At 38.2% G+C, this 14,957-nt stretch overlaps 1 protein-coding gene across 4 annotated transcripts in view; it reads left to right on the top strand.

Moving 5' to 3' along the window:
- The window catches only part of DIAPH2 (diaphanous related formin 2), a 184,472-nt gene that overhangs the window by 70,336 nt on the left and 99,179 nt on the right, over positions 1 to 14,957 (top strand). For all 4 annotated transcript variants that reach the window (XM_042029287.1, XM_042029288.1, XM_042029289.1 and 1 more), the window contains 2 exons: positions 3,603 to 3,842; positions 10,640 to 10,769. In XM_042029287.1, coding sequence (XP_041885221.1) covers positions 3,603 to 3,842; positions 10,640 to 10,769 — 370 coding nt within the window. The remainder of the gene's footprint in view (positions 1 to 3,602; positions 3,843 to 10,639; positions 10,770 to 14,957) is intronic.

A 14,957-nucleotide genomic window follows, 5' to 3' on the forward strand; every position in this document is an offset into this window, starting at 1 on the left:
TCCTTAGTGTTTCACCCTGGTCTTGATAACTTGGATCATTTCCCACATTGATCCCTCCTTCTGACGCACATTCTCTTTTTTGGCATCATCCCTGGCTTGTCTGGTATTTCTGGGTTAACATGCTGCTTTCCATCTCTGGGGCTCAAGGATTCCTCTGAGTTAGGATTCCTGCTGGACTGAAACTGGATGGGCCTTGCTTTTCCCTTAGCTTCTTGAAAAAGCCACAGAAGTGCCCTCATTGCCCAGCAGTCCCATTATGGCCACGATCACTGTGGCACTGATTTGTGTTCCTGAGGAAACACTGACTGTAGGAAGTTGAGAGAGTTTCCAAGTCTTAATGTGACATTAATTAGCAGAAACTGCTTAATCAAACATCTCCAAATGGTGCTGTTTGCCTTATGCAGGAGCCAAGTTTCCTGAAGCTTGTTTGCTTATTCAGCTTTACCATCTGGGGTAATAAAAAGCAGTGCTTGTCCTTATGGGTCCTGCTTCTGTCTCATTTCTAGAGGCCTCTAACTGCACTACTGGTGCTCAAGTGCTGGGTTTGTTTCTCATTTTGATATCATTGAACTATGCATTAAAGTGGAAGAATTGCAGCTGAACCTAAATTCTTCACTTGACTGAAGTTCTTTTTTCCTATGTGTCAAATAAATTTTGGAGTTTTGCATTAATAATAATCTTAACCTTGATATTAGGAATAGAAGATAGACTGTCTTAAATTATATTTATAGTGTGTACCCTTATTTTTATGTAAATTTAGGTGTGTTAATTATTAAGATATGTTAATTGGATAATCACTTTGCCCATCAAATTTAATAAAGGTTGGAATAAGTTGCTTAAAATTTGTGAAGAAAAACCATACTTAGTAAATGATTAACTTATTCGAAGAGACCGATTAACTTAATATTCAGCTGATTTGTAAATGAAAATTAGAACTGCATTTTAATTTAGATGACATGTTAAAATCAATTATATATTCTGATTAGTTACTTGGACTTTGTGAAGTTACATCCTGGGATCAAAAAAGGCATCACAACTTCCTGTAAAGGAAAGTTTGCATTGCTGTTGAAGTAGAGCAAGGAAAACAGATTAACTCACTAGGCAGAATGTTACCTGAACTCTAAATGTAAGCCTTGTGGTCAAGAGTTAATTTTTTTGTAGTATGGGAACAGCTGCAACTTCAGTAAGGAGCTGCATTTCCATTTCTGTGCCAGATGAACATTTTCAGTATTATAAAAGCCTAAATTTGACCAACTTAGTTGTATAAACTTGCATATTCTGCGACCCTTTTTTTTCCTGTCTAACCAGCTCAGCTGTCATGAGTAGTCCTGGCTGGGAGGCAGACAAAGTGGGGAGAATGGTGCAAGTTTATTGCACCTCCATTGGTTTAGACTCATTCAGTCTTTTAAATTGAATTTATTGGCTGCTTGTTTGGCCTCATTGTAATTTCGTGAGCTGCTGCAGAATGAATCTTCCTAGAACATTGCTGGGGAAAAAAAGGCAACTTCAGTATAACATAGGTAAGAGGCTAAGTTGTCTTAGTAAGTTGACAAATTTTTATTAGAGGAATGTCATCTTTTTCTTAGCAAGTGAGGCAAATTTAATTGTGCTTTTTGCCTTTCTCCAGTAGCCTTTGATCCTTGTTTTAATACAGGGCTTGAGAATTGAATGATGATAATAAAGCATAAAGAACTGAATAAAGAACTTGATTGGGTAGGGAGTTCAGACAAGACCTTTATGAAAGCCCAGAAGGGGAAATAATGACATGCAGCCCAGCACTGACAGTCAGCTGGAAAAAAAAATATCCATTTCCTTGCTTCTTTAACTGTTTGCAGCAGAAGCCAATGCTTGCTGTCCATGCACCTGTTTGAATGTCTTATTTCTTATATGCCTTTGACACTAATTTTATTTAGAGCCATAAAGAATTTGAGCTGTCCAGGTACATGTAGGTTTTGCACCATACCTAATTCTAGGAGATTCCTCGAAGTTCAATATGTGTTCACTCTTTCTGAGCCACTGAACACGTGGATTTAGAAGCAGGCACTCAAAAGGGAAAACCAGAACAGCGTGGGGCTGGAGGAACCAAAATAACATTTGTGGCCTTCATCTACTGATACCTAAAGGGTATTATGTGTATTAAAATGTTCTGGATTTTAAGGAAACAACCCACATGAAACAGCTCTTAGGAAATTATCAAGATAGTTTTAAAATATTATGTAGGTCAGGGAGTGAAATTAAAACTCACTGCTGGTTTGGTGGCCAAAAGCTAATAAATGATCAGTGTTCCATGACACTGCACACTATTAAAAAAAGAAAGGACACTTCTCTGAAGTATTGTAAAGGATTATTCTTCACAAATGTTTGTCACACTCTCCTGTGAGCTTATCCATGTTTTGTTGCACTCTGGTTTTGGGATCTAAAGCTTTCAACAACTTTTTCTGTGCCGTTTTGAGTAAAAACAGCAATTGGAGATTGTTCTACAAAAGTTAAAGCAAATTATGTGATTTAATTTTAATTTCCATCTACTGCAGATTAGTGTAAGTAGATCCTTTCAAGGCAGATGTTTTCAGTACGATATTTCTGAAATACAGAATGATTAGAAGAATAATGTTTCAAGACTTTCAGTGATTTTGACTTATGGAGGCTCAGAGAGAAATTTGTGACAATGGAGATTTATAAAAAAAGATCACTAGCTATGCTGAAATGCTTCTTTTCTGATCCTTTCCTTTCCCTTGTTCCAGCCTGATCATAGGAATTGTTTGAGACCATCTGGAGCGCCTTCCATGTTTGTGTTCATTTTAGAATGAATTCATTATTATTCAGACCACTCAAGTCCTTCCTGTGAAAGCTGCTGCTGCTGGTAGCTGTTGGGAGATAACACCAGTAGAAAAATCGTGGTTCCTCAAAGGACCATGGTAAAATTTTGGCCAACAGAGACAGGAGCACATGGAAATCTTTGTTTTGATAGTCAAGATCTGTGCTTTGTCACATAACAAAGCTTCTTTTGCTAAGTGCTTCAGGAACACCACTGATGGTGAATCCATTGGGGAGGAAATCTTTCTGTGTTCTGCTAAGTAAAATGAGATAGATTTGTAGCATAATCATTCTTGCAATTAAATTAAAAATTTTAAGTGGTTTAAAAATTCTCAGTACATATTTTTCTCCTAATTTAAATTTCTCTTGTGAATTACAGTGTGCTAAGTGGGAGGAAATAACTCTGATCACTTGTGCAAAGTATGAAAGACATGGCCATATTTTGTTATCTAGCCTGGTGAATTTGGTCTTGGGGATTTAAATTAATGAATCAGGATTGTAGATTATTTTTAGTATCTCTGTCATTTACCATGTTACAACTTCATGATTTATAACCTCCCATCTCTTATCAGAGCAGGAAGGAATTAGTGCTGTGCTCTCTTTTGCCAAATGTCTGAAACAGAAAGGAGGTAGGACCCTGGGATGCTTGGAAATACAAGATAGGCAATGAAAACATACAGAAACTGTAGGCTTGCTGACTGCACAGCATTGGGGGTTTTAATAGAGGCTTTTTGCATAAATAAGCATTTGGTTTTTTATGTTTGGATGTAATGTTTGGCACTTTGCAGATGAGCTCAGTGAAAATGCTGCGGGCGCGGCTCAATGGGATCCTGTTCCGGCTCATGTTTGAGGAGCATGTGAACAACATCAAACCTGACATCATGGCAGTGACTCTGGCCTGTGAGGAGCTCAAGAAGAGTGAAAGCTTCAGCAAGCTCCTCGAGTTGGTGCTGTTCCTTGGGAACTACATGAACTCTGGCTCCAGAAATGCACAATCCCTCGGCTTCAACATCAGCTTTCTCTGCAAGGTAAGCTGCAGCCATAAAACACTGAAGTGCAGCTCTGTGAAACTCAGGACACAGGAGAAAGTACCCAAAGCAGGGAAAAGCACTCAGTCAGTGTAATCTACTGACTGCACCTCTGTGTTTAATAATGGACAGGGAACTACAGAGTGAGTGTTCCCAGGCTGGTCCCTGCTCCAGCTGTCTTGGTGCAGTGGGGATTTAAGGCAGTTTCATTGTGAGTCTGTTCTGGACTGCAAAGTAGAACAAATGTTTTCAATCTGACTTTGTTTACTTACCTTGTCAATAGAATATACAGAGCCTGTGTGTGTCAAATACCTCGTTACTCCTCTGTCTTTGCATCTCCCACCCAGCTGTCCTTCAAGCACTTTCACAGAAATAAGGAGCTGTGTTAAGGATGAACACGGTTTAACCTTTAACCAAAGCTGGACTTCAATTGTGGCAGCAAAATGTGGGATGCACCAAGAACTCCAGAATCCAGAGCAGTGAGATATTAGTGTGCAGTGCTTGTTTGTGTATGGGGTAAAATAAATGTGTGTAAGGTCGTGATCCAAACGTCACTGTCTCAGTTCAAAAAGCACACTTGAAAGTATCTTTATTTTAAGGACATGCAATGATTGTAAATGGATCCAAAAAAAAAAATAGCATAAAACTTGCAGAGGCTTTTCTTCTGGTCTAATCAGAGGATCCAGATTTCAGGTCCTGGTTTTAGGCACCATGAGATGTGGTGCAAACCTCAAGATTTCAACTTGGGGGAAAATCATATTTCAAACACAGCAAGTGTGATCTGGCACATTTCAGCAGAGAAAGGCTCTGCTTGCTGTGGTTAAATGCAAAGATGTTGCCAACTTCTGATAAAGTAAAAATCATCACCTGAGAAAAATTTTCATTCTTTAATAACTCTATTAAAAGAGAAGGCAAGTTGAAGGATTTTTGTCATCGATCTCCTGCTGCATTTTCTTTGTGGTAGTAGCAGAATCTAAAGGGAAATGAATGTTTGAAGTAGAACACTCATTACCAAGTGGGAGGGGAGGTGATGAGTGTGCAGGAGTGGTGCTGCAGCAGAGCAGGGCTGGGAGCAGGAGCTCCTGCACTCCAGGTGATGGATTTCTGAATTGCTGTCAGCAGATCTTGCCTGTTGGCACAGCTGATGCAGACTGACTTGTCCTGCAAACTGTTCTTTATTGAACTGAGGAATTGCTGAGGCCAAGTTACCTGTGCTTACCGCTAAATTCCTCTGGAAATAATGCAGACAGAAATCTATGGCTATTTAATTAATTTAATTCAGCATTACCCTCAGAAACAAAATCTGCTTGTTAACTTCTAAAAATTTGTTTTCAAGGTAGATATTTCTGAGGGAAATGTCCTTTTCTGTTTTGCTTTTTTTCTTTCACCCCCTCCCTGTGAGATTTGGAGAAAATACTCAAAAACTTTTTGCGTAATGAAATCAAATGCTGGCAGTGCTGCTGCATTTAGGTAACCAGGTATGTTTTGTGATAAGGTCATGGCTAAAAATAATCACAGACATTGATGGTGATTGAAACAAAAAAGATCTTGCCAAGATCCAGACATGAAATTGTATCATTAATATCTCCATGTATTGATTGAACCTTATGAATTACCAGTGCTGACTTCCAAACTCAGAGCATGTCAGGAAGTTATGGAAATGTGGATCAGTTTCCCTGGACAGTGTGACACGTGCATTGTTTACAACTGAACTTTATTGTTTATTTTCCATGTTAAAAGATACTTTCTTTTATTTAAAATAATTGGTTTATGTATTTACCATTCTAATTTGAATTAGATTAGTATAATAGTTTGCTTTTGCAGGACTTACTTTTTCTCAAATGTTTTTGCACCTGTACATATCCTTTAGTATCATATTGAGAGAGGCTGCCCTCCACTCCATTGGTGTTTAATTTTAGAAATGAGGTGTTTACATAGTATTTTCAACACTTTTTAAAATTACTGTTGATCATCCAAATTTATATTTGGGTAATGGATTTCTTTGTGTATTGATTATTTTCAAGTGATAATTGAATTTGGTTCCTCTGTTTAGAAGCATTTAAACTCTGCCCTCTCCTTTCCACTCAGAAGAGTAAGATGACTTTATTGGCTTTGTTTCTGAACTAAGACTATGGTTTTCAACTGTTGTGAGGAGTGTAAAATACTAAACTATCAGATGGGGATATCTTTTACAAGCACCAGCTTTAATATCTATTTACAGCCACCCACCAGCTTTTTTCATTATTCAAACAGTCTCAGAATTTATGATTGTTGGTCACTAACTGGCCCTCACTGAGAAGATGAAAACTTGGGCATGTGGAAGCATGGCAGGGGGTCCTGTTCACTGACACCTTGCTGGGAATTAAAATTTCTAATTTATATTTCTTGGCTGAAGAAGGCTCTGATAGAAATAAGTGACATCTAACAGCAAGAGCAAGGTCTCCTTGGCAGTGTCATGTGCTTTACGGGATGTCTGGATGCTACTAAATTTTTAAAGTTGTGTGAATATTGAAAGTTTTTTTGATTTTTAAAATTTTAATTGTGTGTGACATCAATTTGAGAAGGCACTGCAACCATGCTAGAAGTTTTCCTTGGATAATTTTAAGGTGTATTTATTTTTTTGTTCCTAAGGAATGTATTTCAGTCTTCAAGCTTGTCTAGCAGAATTTGGGAGCCTTTATTTTGTTTCTTGATATAACAACTCCTTTTTTAGACCAGTGACTATCATTTAGTGGTCTTTCTGCTCATGATAAGAGAATTTTATATTTTTTTTTGTCAGCTGTCAGCAAGGTAGAAGATGTCTGTGTGCACATTTTTATGAATACACACACTTCATGATGAGGAATCCTAATGTGATGAATTCACTTTTCAATAAAACCAGAGTTTTGTATTGATTTTTTTTTGCTTGTTTCTTGAACAATCTTAAAATTAATTGTCTGTTTACTAGATGTAGTACTTACATTATACAGTCTGAAAAAAAAGTAAAAAGGCAAGTATTGATCTGGGTAAATGTTTGGTTTTGGAAAATAAATGTTTTTACAACAGAGCTGGTCATTTCATACACAGAAATCTGGTTCTGTTACAACTTTTATTAAAACATGGTAAAGAAAGTAAAGCACAACTCCAGCCTGTCTGGTCTGAGCTGGAAGGCTAATGACTGAATAGTAATTGCAAATCCTTAAAAACAGATTATCTCTCTGGGTGTTATATTGCAGCGTATGATGTTATTGAAGGTAGAAATGATTTGTAAACGACCTGTGGCAGAAGGCAGAGAACTTAATTTTGTTCAAATAAGAGACATCACCCTCAGAATTTATGGGATGTATCAAGCCTGGCAAGGGAGACCAGCTATTCCCATGTATGCACTGGAGCATCTTCACTGCCTGAGCATGAAATGCTCTGTAAAAATAGAAATATTGCAGGAGAAGTGCTCAGGCTGAGGGAGGCTGCTGCAGTAATTCACTCCAGGTAAATCTTTTGCTGTGTTTGTTTAACATGTACAAAGGATCCAGCTGCTTTTGGAACCCCCAGTGCGGCAGGAGCCTCCTCAGGAGTTCCAAATTCTGCTCCAGGGGAGTGGAACTGAAAGGAAAGAGGTTTGTTGTAGGAATGTGCAGGTACAGCTCCCGGTCCTGTGGTGCTGAATTAAAGTGAAGACCAACAGCTCAGTTTTAATCAAGCTTTTGCAGCGTTCTGGCTGGATCAATGTGTGTTTTATCTGTGAAGTGCTATTATGTTCTATTGTTCATAGTGCAAATAGTGCGAGACGAGCTGTTTATCCAGTCTGAGGATTACTGCTGAGGGTACATGGACTGTCCAGCAGCCCTTGTTCTGGCAAGGGGGGAAAGATTTCTAGGGTAGGAGGTGGTCTATAGTCTCATAAAAATCAATAGAGAGCTTTTTATAGCTATAATAAGGCGTCGCTCTAGTGATGGTTCATGCAGAAATTTTTCCTTGCATTGGCTGTTGTGTTTAACCCCCACACCTGCAGGCTGCATCCAGAAGCACCTGGGGTGAACCCAAACCCATCCTGGCAGGGGGTTAAGGTGTGACTGGCGTGGCTGAAGTGCTTTACTCTGCATAAGGGGAGAGTTTTGTTATGCGGATGTTTTTTGGCTTACAGAATTAAACACCTTGCTCTGTGTCTCCCTTGATTTGAATGGCTGTGCTGTGTTATGCTCTGTGTATCTTGGCCTTTAATCCTTTCCCAAACAGTGGATCTCATGGTATTGACCCTCCAATTGATGCTTCAGCATTCAGCTGGAGCTGCTTTCTGTAACCCACACTGATCTACTAATTTATTTAATTTATTTTTAAACTAAATGTGTTATTTCCAAATTCTGTCTCCCAGGTGAAGAAAGGCCATAGACTCAAAAACCTGTATTTTAAAATTTTAACACCACAGTGTTAAAAATTTATCCTGAATGATAGAATGGTAGAATATCCTGAGTTGGAGGGGACCCATGAGGTTCATCAAAGTCCAGCTCCTGGTCTTGTAAGCACAACTTAATGGGCTCTTTTTTCTTTTCATCAACTTGGCTGTAGTGTGTAGAACAGCAGAAATCAGGCTAAGCCATTAGGTTCTTCACAAGCCAAGGAATATTATATCTGTTGGGCAAAATTCCTGCAAGTAAAAAACTGAATATAGAAAGTACTGCATTAAAATGGTGAGCAGGTTATTGAATATGAGTATATATGGAATCCAAGTACAGTATGGGAACACAGAGACTGTAAAGACACAGCCATGGTGTCACCTGTCCAGTTCCTACCTTTCATTTCTGGTTTTTTATTTAAATGGGGTGTGCTAATCTACACTCAAACAACACCTGTCTTATTTTTCATTATATGAGTTGGCTTAGGACTTGATTTTTAAATTACAGATATTGATTCTAAATATCAAGCAGACCTGTGTGTATCCATTGTGTTAAACGTAAGGATGCACATAGCAGAGACTTGTTTATGACTGGGCCAAAGAAGTGAACTTGTTCGAGGTCTGAGTAAATGTCTGCTACAAGGTGCTAATACTGACTCTTGTTATGATGTTGCTGTTGGTGGCAAAACATGTTTCTGTTGTAATTTGAAAGCAAAATAATTTTGTCCATTTAGAAAAAACCTGCTTTATCCACTTGATGATGTCAGAGAGATCAAAGACTGCAAATCCCACTACTGTTGTTCACAGACAAATTGAAATGCAATTTCTTTTTTCCATGCAGATGTTTAGCCACTAAATCTATGATTTTTTTCAAGTCAGAAGAACTTCTGTGTATGTAACACATGAAAGCCCTTTAACTGCATACCATTACTGAGCATTGTTTAGTCTTTAATCGTTGAATTGGTATGAATTAAATTGCTTTCTTAATTGCCTAAATACCTTATATTTTTAAAAGCCTGTTTTTCCACTGCACTCATTTATTCTTAACAGGGTAATCCTTAAAGCTGAAAGGCCTCTATTAAATTGAACATCGATGGCAAGCCTGTCATGAGGATTATAGAATTAGAACTTCAAGTGATTTAGAGAATGAGAAAACAAATAGGAGATTTTACACACGCATTTATGTATTCTTCTTAAATAAATCCTTTATTTCATTTGTTGTGTATGTTGCAGCTTACTTCTGTGTAAGAACTGTGCTGGATGAGTAAGGGAAATGCTGTTAAAACAATTCTTTCCAGATGTATTACTAATCCTCTCTGTCACGTGAAGTGTACGCGTCTCAATCTCTTACCTACACCTACTCTTGTCTGTTGCTGTTGTGAATAAGAGGAAATCTCTGCTTCTGCTGGATCTTCCATCAACTCACACATTCCTTCTTTACATCTGCACAAAAATGGGCAAACTAAGAAATTTGGTCTTAAATTCGTTCTCTCATTCTCTTAAGTTCCTGATGTTCCTTTGTCTGGACACGTGCGCTCTGCCATGGAATTTAGCCACGAGCTTATTGGAAACATGCCACTGGTCCTGTATTCTAACAATTATTTCAGGTTTTGGGGTTTTTTTTTGTTTTTTTAACTAAAAAAACTCATTTCAGCAGTTCATGCACTCAGGCTAACAGAGAACAGTGTCTTATCACTTCCAAGAATACTGATGTATTTCAGGCCACTAAAAAGCGCCTCTGCAGTTGAAAGAACAGCAAAAATACACAGTTACCTGTTACTTCACCTTGTGCACAGTTTTCCTGCAGTTTTTCATAAATACAGCTGGATGTATTAAATTTCCTTTACCTACAGTCAGGATTACCTTTGCTTTTTTTGTGGTCATTCTGTATTCTAGTAAGGGTTCATTTATTTTGTGTCTGTATAGAATTGGTCTCAAAATCTTCAGCCTAAAGCAGCGTGGTTTAGATTGTGCTTCAAGAAAAAATTGTGGATTTACAACAAGGAGTTAGTTTAACCTGACTGGTCAAAATACAAATTCTGACTGTTAGGACAATGTCCAGCTACGGAGCATTTCAGGGATTTGCATTGAAGGAATATTCTAAATTCTGGTCTGTTTAATCTCTGTTCACAGCTGGTTTTTATTTGGGGGGATTCTGAACTGGCAATACTAAAATCTCAGAACTTTATGGACTGTCTTCAGGTTTTGTTCTCATCAAAACTAATCATTCTTTTTTAAAATATTTCATAAGGTAGATTCCTTTTGTAGTCCTAAATTATGGAGAATTCAAGAAATTTCATTTTTTAAATGTGTTTATTTGCAGGCAACCCGTGTAGGCAACGTTTTGCTTATGAGTCGACATCTACAATATTCACTTTATTGAAGCATTTTTTTCTCATTGTTTTCACCTGTGTTCACTTTTCAGATTCGAGATACAAAATCATCAGATCAGAAAACGACCCTGTTGCATTTTCTGGCAGAAATCTGTGAGGAGAATTACCGGGACATCTTAAAATTTCCAGATGAATTGCAGCACGTGGAGAGTGCAAGTAAAGGTAAGCAAATGGACAAAGCACCTAAAGGTAACAGTTGTTTGCTTTGACATTAAATGCTTCCAGCATCTCATTTGAGGTTGTAGGATTATGTAAACTGTAAGCATTGATAATCCACGTGGATTGTGCCTTTCTGGTATTTATTGAGCTGAGAAGTCAGGAGGGAAAAGCAGTAATAGAGCAACTCCTCTTCTTCTGTAGCGGGCTGTGAAAATAAAACAGTGTATTTCAGTGAGGTGCTTGAAAAACCACGGCTCAGGAGTTGCCAGCAGTGCAGTGATGGTGTTCAGTGTCCCATTAAACCTCTGAAGAGTGAGCACTGTGTGTGCACGTGAGCCTTCACACACAGCGAGTTCCTCGTTTCCACACCTGATAGAGAATAGCAAACATGCTTTGGAAAAATCCCAGGCTGCACAGGAAATAGATAGAGTTTAATTGTGCTGCCCTGCACAAATTAATACTTTATTTGTGGTCAGTCAGCAGCCCAGGCTGGTGGCTGTGGTACCTTAGTTCATCTGTTGGGCACGTTCTCATGGGACACAGGCTGTGCTGCTTGGCACATTGCTGCTGAGTTATTGATGGCAAAGGTAGGTGGTAGCTGAAGATAACAAACTTTTAATTAGCCTGGGCATTAATGGTCCATCAGAAGATAAATACCTGGGTAGCACCAGAATATCAAGGAAAATAGAGGGGAGAAATAGTTGGATAAACATTTCCATTAGCTCTGTCCAGGTTTGCTCTCGGAAATTTTTGTCTCCTTTTTTCCAGGGTTATCAGTCAGTGTCTCTCTTCAGAGCAGTAATTAGCTGTTAGACAGATACTTTATTAATTAGGCCATCATTTGCTTTCAGTTTGTGTTCTTCTGTCTTAACCTGTCTGGTGAGAGCAGAGCTCTTGTTTCCCCGAGGGACCTGGGGAACAGTTCATCCATCAACCCAACTTTGCCATTGTTTCATCTCAGACTTCTTCACACTTTTATGTGTCTGTCTTTGTCATACAATTTTTTTGCTGTTTCTTGAACTTTGCATGCACCTTTCCATATTTTTTTCTGTATATAAATTGTATTTTATTTGTACTGATGAAATGTGTCCCTGCCACCCTTTGCTGCAGGGTGGTTCATAGGCCTGAGTGCCTATGGACGAAATGGGACTGATCTGGGATTAGTGGGGTGTCTGTGCAAGGCCAGGAGCTGCACAGGATGATCCTTGTCATTCCCTTCCAGCTCAGGATATTCTGTGTTTCTGTGGTGGACTAATGCAGTGATTAATTTATTTATGCAAGTAGCAGTTGGGTATCTTATCTAAATTCCAAAAATGTTTTCTACCACTTGATAATTCTTTTCTTGAGGTGACTTTTAATTTTTTTCTTCCTTTCTTTGTAAAGTCTTCTGGTTTACCAGGCACTTTTGATGATCTTTTATGAATTTTCTTCTGTGGCTGACACTTGACCTTGCAGCTTTGAGATTTTTATAGTTTGATTCAAAGGCTCTGATGTTCTGTAAGTTGACTTCAGGAATTAAACTGAAAGAGTCAGTAAAGTTTAGTTAAGCTGTAGCATCCTAAACAGAGAAAGCCTGTTAATGGGAGCAAAGCCTCTAATAATTCTGATGCTTAGAACACATATGAAAAAGATTTTATTGCAGTTAAATTTGTTTCATTCTGTAACATAAAAGCTGCATTTCTTATAAACAGCAATGACTTCTAGCAGAGCATAAATTACTGTTCATTTTTAATGACCAAACCTTCCCTTTTGGCCCTTCTTTGCTTTCTGGTGCAAAGCAGAGTTTTGGCAGAATAACCGGGATTTGTGCACGTTGCTTCAGCTGTTCCCCATGGTCCTTCTTGGGGTTCATTAATTGTAATGTTCATCTGCTCTCTCACATGTGGTGCTTTTTTTGTGTAGGAAGTTGAAGTGCTTTGCATGCAAGAGATATTGCACTTCCTATTTATTGTTTGGTGTTTTATAAACCAGTGGTTTCGGGGATGGGCAGTTGGGTTTATTTTTCCTGTGGGAAGCCTCTTTTGAAAAAATGGACTGGATATGAGGATGCTGGCATCAGTTAGTTATTCATAAAATAGGAAGAAACCTACCAGCAAATATTATCTCTGCATGAGTTTTAAATAAGGAAATATGAGCTAGACAGGTGAGTGTCATTACTTGAGATGGATGCTGGTACTTTTCAGTCAGGAGGCAGCCTCGTAGTTAGGACTGTACATAACCTTCCAACTGCTACACTTGGCATCTGCAACTTCTTTTAAATCTTGGCTGCATATTCTCAGTTCCCTGTAAAGAAAAAAACTCCTGTTCAGCTTTAATTTTCATCTAAGAATAAAGAATCAGCATCTGAACAATGGCTGATTTTTTTTTTAATGAAGAGCAGATAAAGCATAAAACTGGATTTTAATATGAAAAGGTCAATGGGATTAGATGAACTGCCTATGCATGTACTAAAATCTTCAATAATCTGATATAAGGTATAATAAAATAGTTAATCTTTTTAAAGATGGAAGATCAACCTGGAGGTTTATGAAAACTAAAAATAAATTAGGAAACAGTTTTATTCTGGAAAATATGAGCAAAGGTCAAAGTGATTAACGATCAAGAGATCATTGGAAAAGCATTTCTTCTTCCTGGAAGCAGACTGTGAAAGGAAAACCAATCAAAGCTCACAAGGTTGTGACGAAGTGCATTGTTTGATGTCAGTGAAATTCCCTTTCATTCCCATCCCATATTGGGGTTCAGTCAAATATCCAAATAAAAGCAAGAGGTCAGAATTTCTAGACACAATCACGTGGTTAAAAGTATAGTTTGGAATTACTTAGAAAAGAAATGTATTTTTCAAGTCAAGTCTCTCCTGAGTGTCAAGCCTCCTGGAAGTCATAAAAATGAAATAGGTAACACACAAAATTCAGATGATTAAAATAAGTTAGCCATGTCTTTCATAACAATAACTTAATTTTAGATATTAAGAGCGATAGTTTTAAATTCCAGTTCATGATTCAAACATTGTGCCTGTAAATAATAAAACATAAAAACAAACCATAGCTGTGTCTCCATCTGTTGAATATGCAGTTCCTGATGTACCTGTTACCTGCTTGCTTTGTCTGCCAGCGGTGAGAGTCACTGGGCTGCACAGAGTCACAGCAAGTTGAGATGAACTGTGAAAGTGGTGTAGATATATTATATATATATATATATATATCTTAGTATTTTTCAGTAATAATGAGGGCTTTTTTGAGCACTTAACATTCTGAATTCTTTGCCTGACATAAAGGTGTGCTGCTTGATAATTCTTTTAAAGTGTTGTTAAAAGTAAAATCAAGTGAAAGGGGCCTTGTGGGGGTGAATTAGGTCTGTGCAGTGGACTAAAAAGTACCAATAGCACCAGCACAGATTTGTCACTTATGTGGTCATTGAAATTTATTTCATTAATTTGCAAGCATATGATTCTGATGGTTGAGGCATCTCTCTAGAAAGGCCATTAGCAATCAGATACACTGTGGAATACAAATGTGTGTATACTTTTTTATTACAAATAGTGTAATAAAATATTAATTTTAAGATTTTATACAGGTACTTCACTGTGATTTAATGGCATAATTTTAGAATGGGGGAAATATTTTAAAACATCCTGTGCAACTGTCACTTTGAAGTATAGCAATTTAAAACATGCTCATAAGCAGCAGCCATTTTTCTGTCAAACAAAAGTTTTATAGTTTGTTGCAGCAGAAAAAAAACTATTTTAGCATAGAGATCTGCAGCATTCCACCTTGCACAGTTTAAATTGCTGAAACAGATTCTGCCCAACCTGGCACATGAGTGGTATAAAGCAGACAGTGTTTTGTGGCAGGAAACAGTTAATTCTGGCACCTGGGACTTTTCTCTAATGGCATCTGAAGCTGCTGGCATTTTGCATCGTAACCACAAGTTGTACAGAGACTTCTGTCATTGTTTTCCCTCACATAAACTGCAGTACTGGTGTGGAAGGAGCTCTCTGGGTGTTTTCCTGGCTGTAGGACACACACAGGTGGATAAAACACGGGGGACTCCTTCCTGTTGTGGCGCTCTGGGTGTGCGCCCAGCACTGCCCCGGGGATGGGGAGATGCATCAGCTCATTAAAAGTTTCCTCCAGTCACTTCTCCTTCGCTGGCAGGCGTCAGTGAGGAAGGCAGGGAGGCAGAAACCTCACA

The sequence above is a fragment of the Corvus kubaryi genome, unplaced genomic scaffold (assembly GCF_017639235.1).
Source record: "Corvus kubaryi isolate FWS band 111438036 unplaced genomic scaffold, C.kubaryi_AGA036_p1.0 37322, whole genome shotgun sequence".
NCBI classification, from domain to species: domain Eukaryota; kingdom Metazoa; phylum Chordata; class Aves; order Passeriformes; family Corvidae; genus Corvus; species Corvus kubaryi.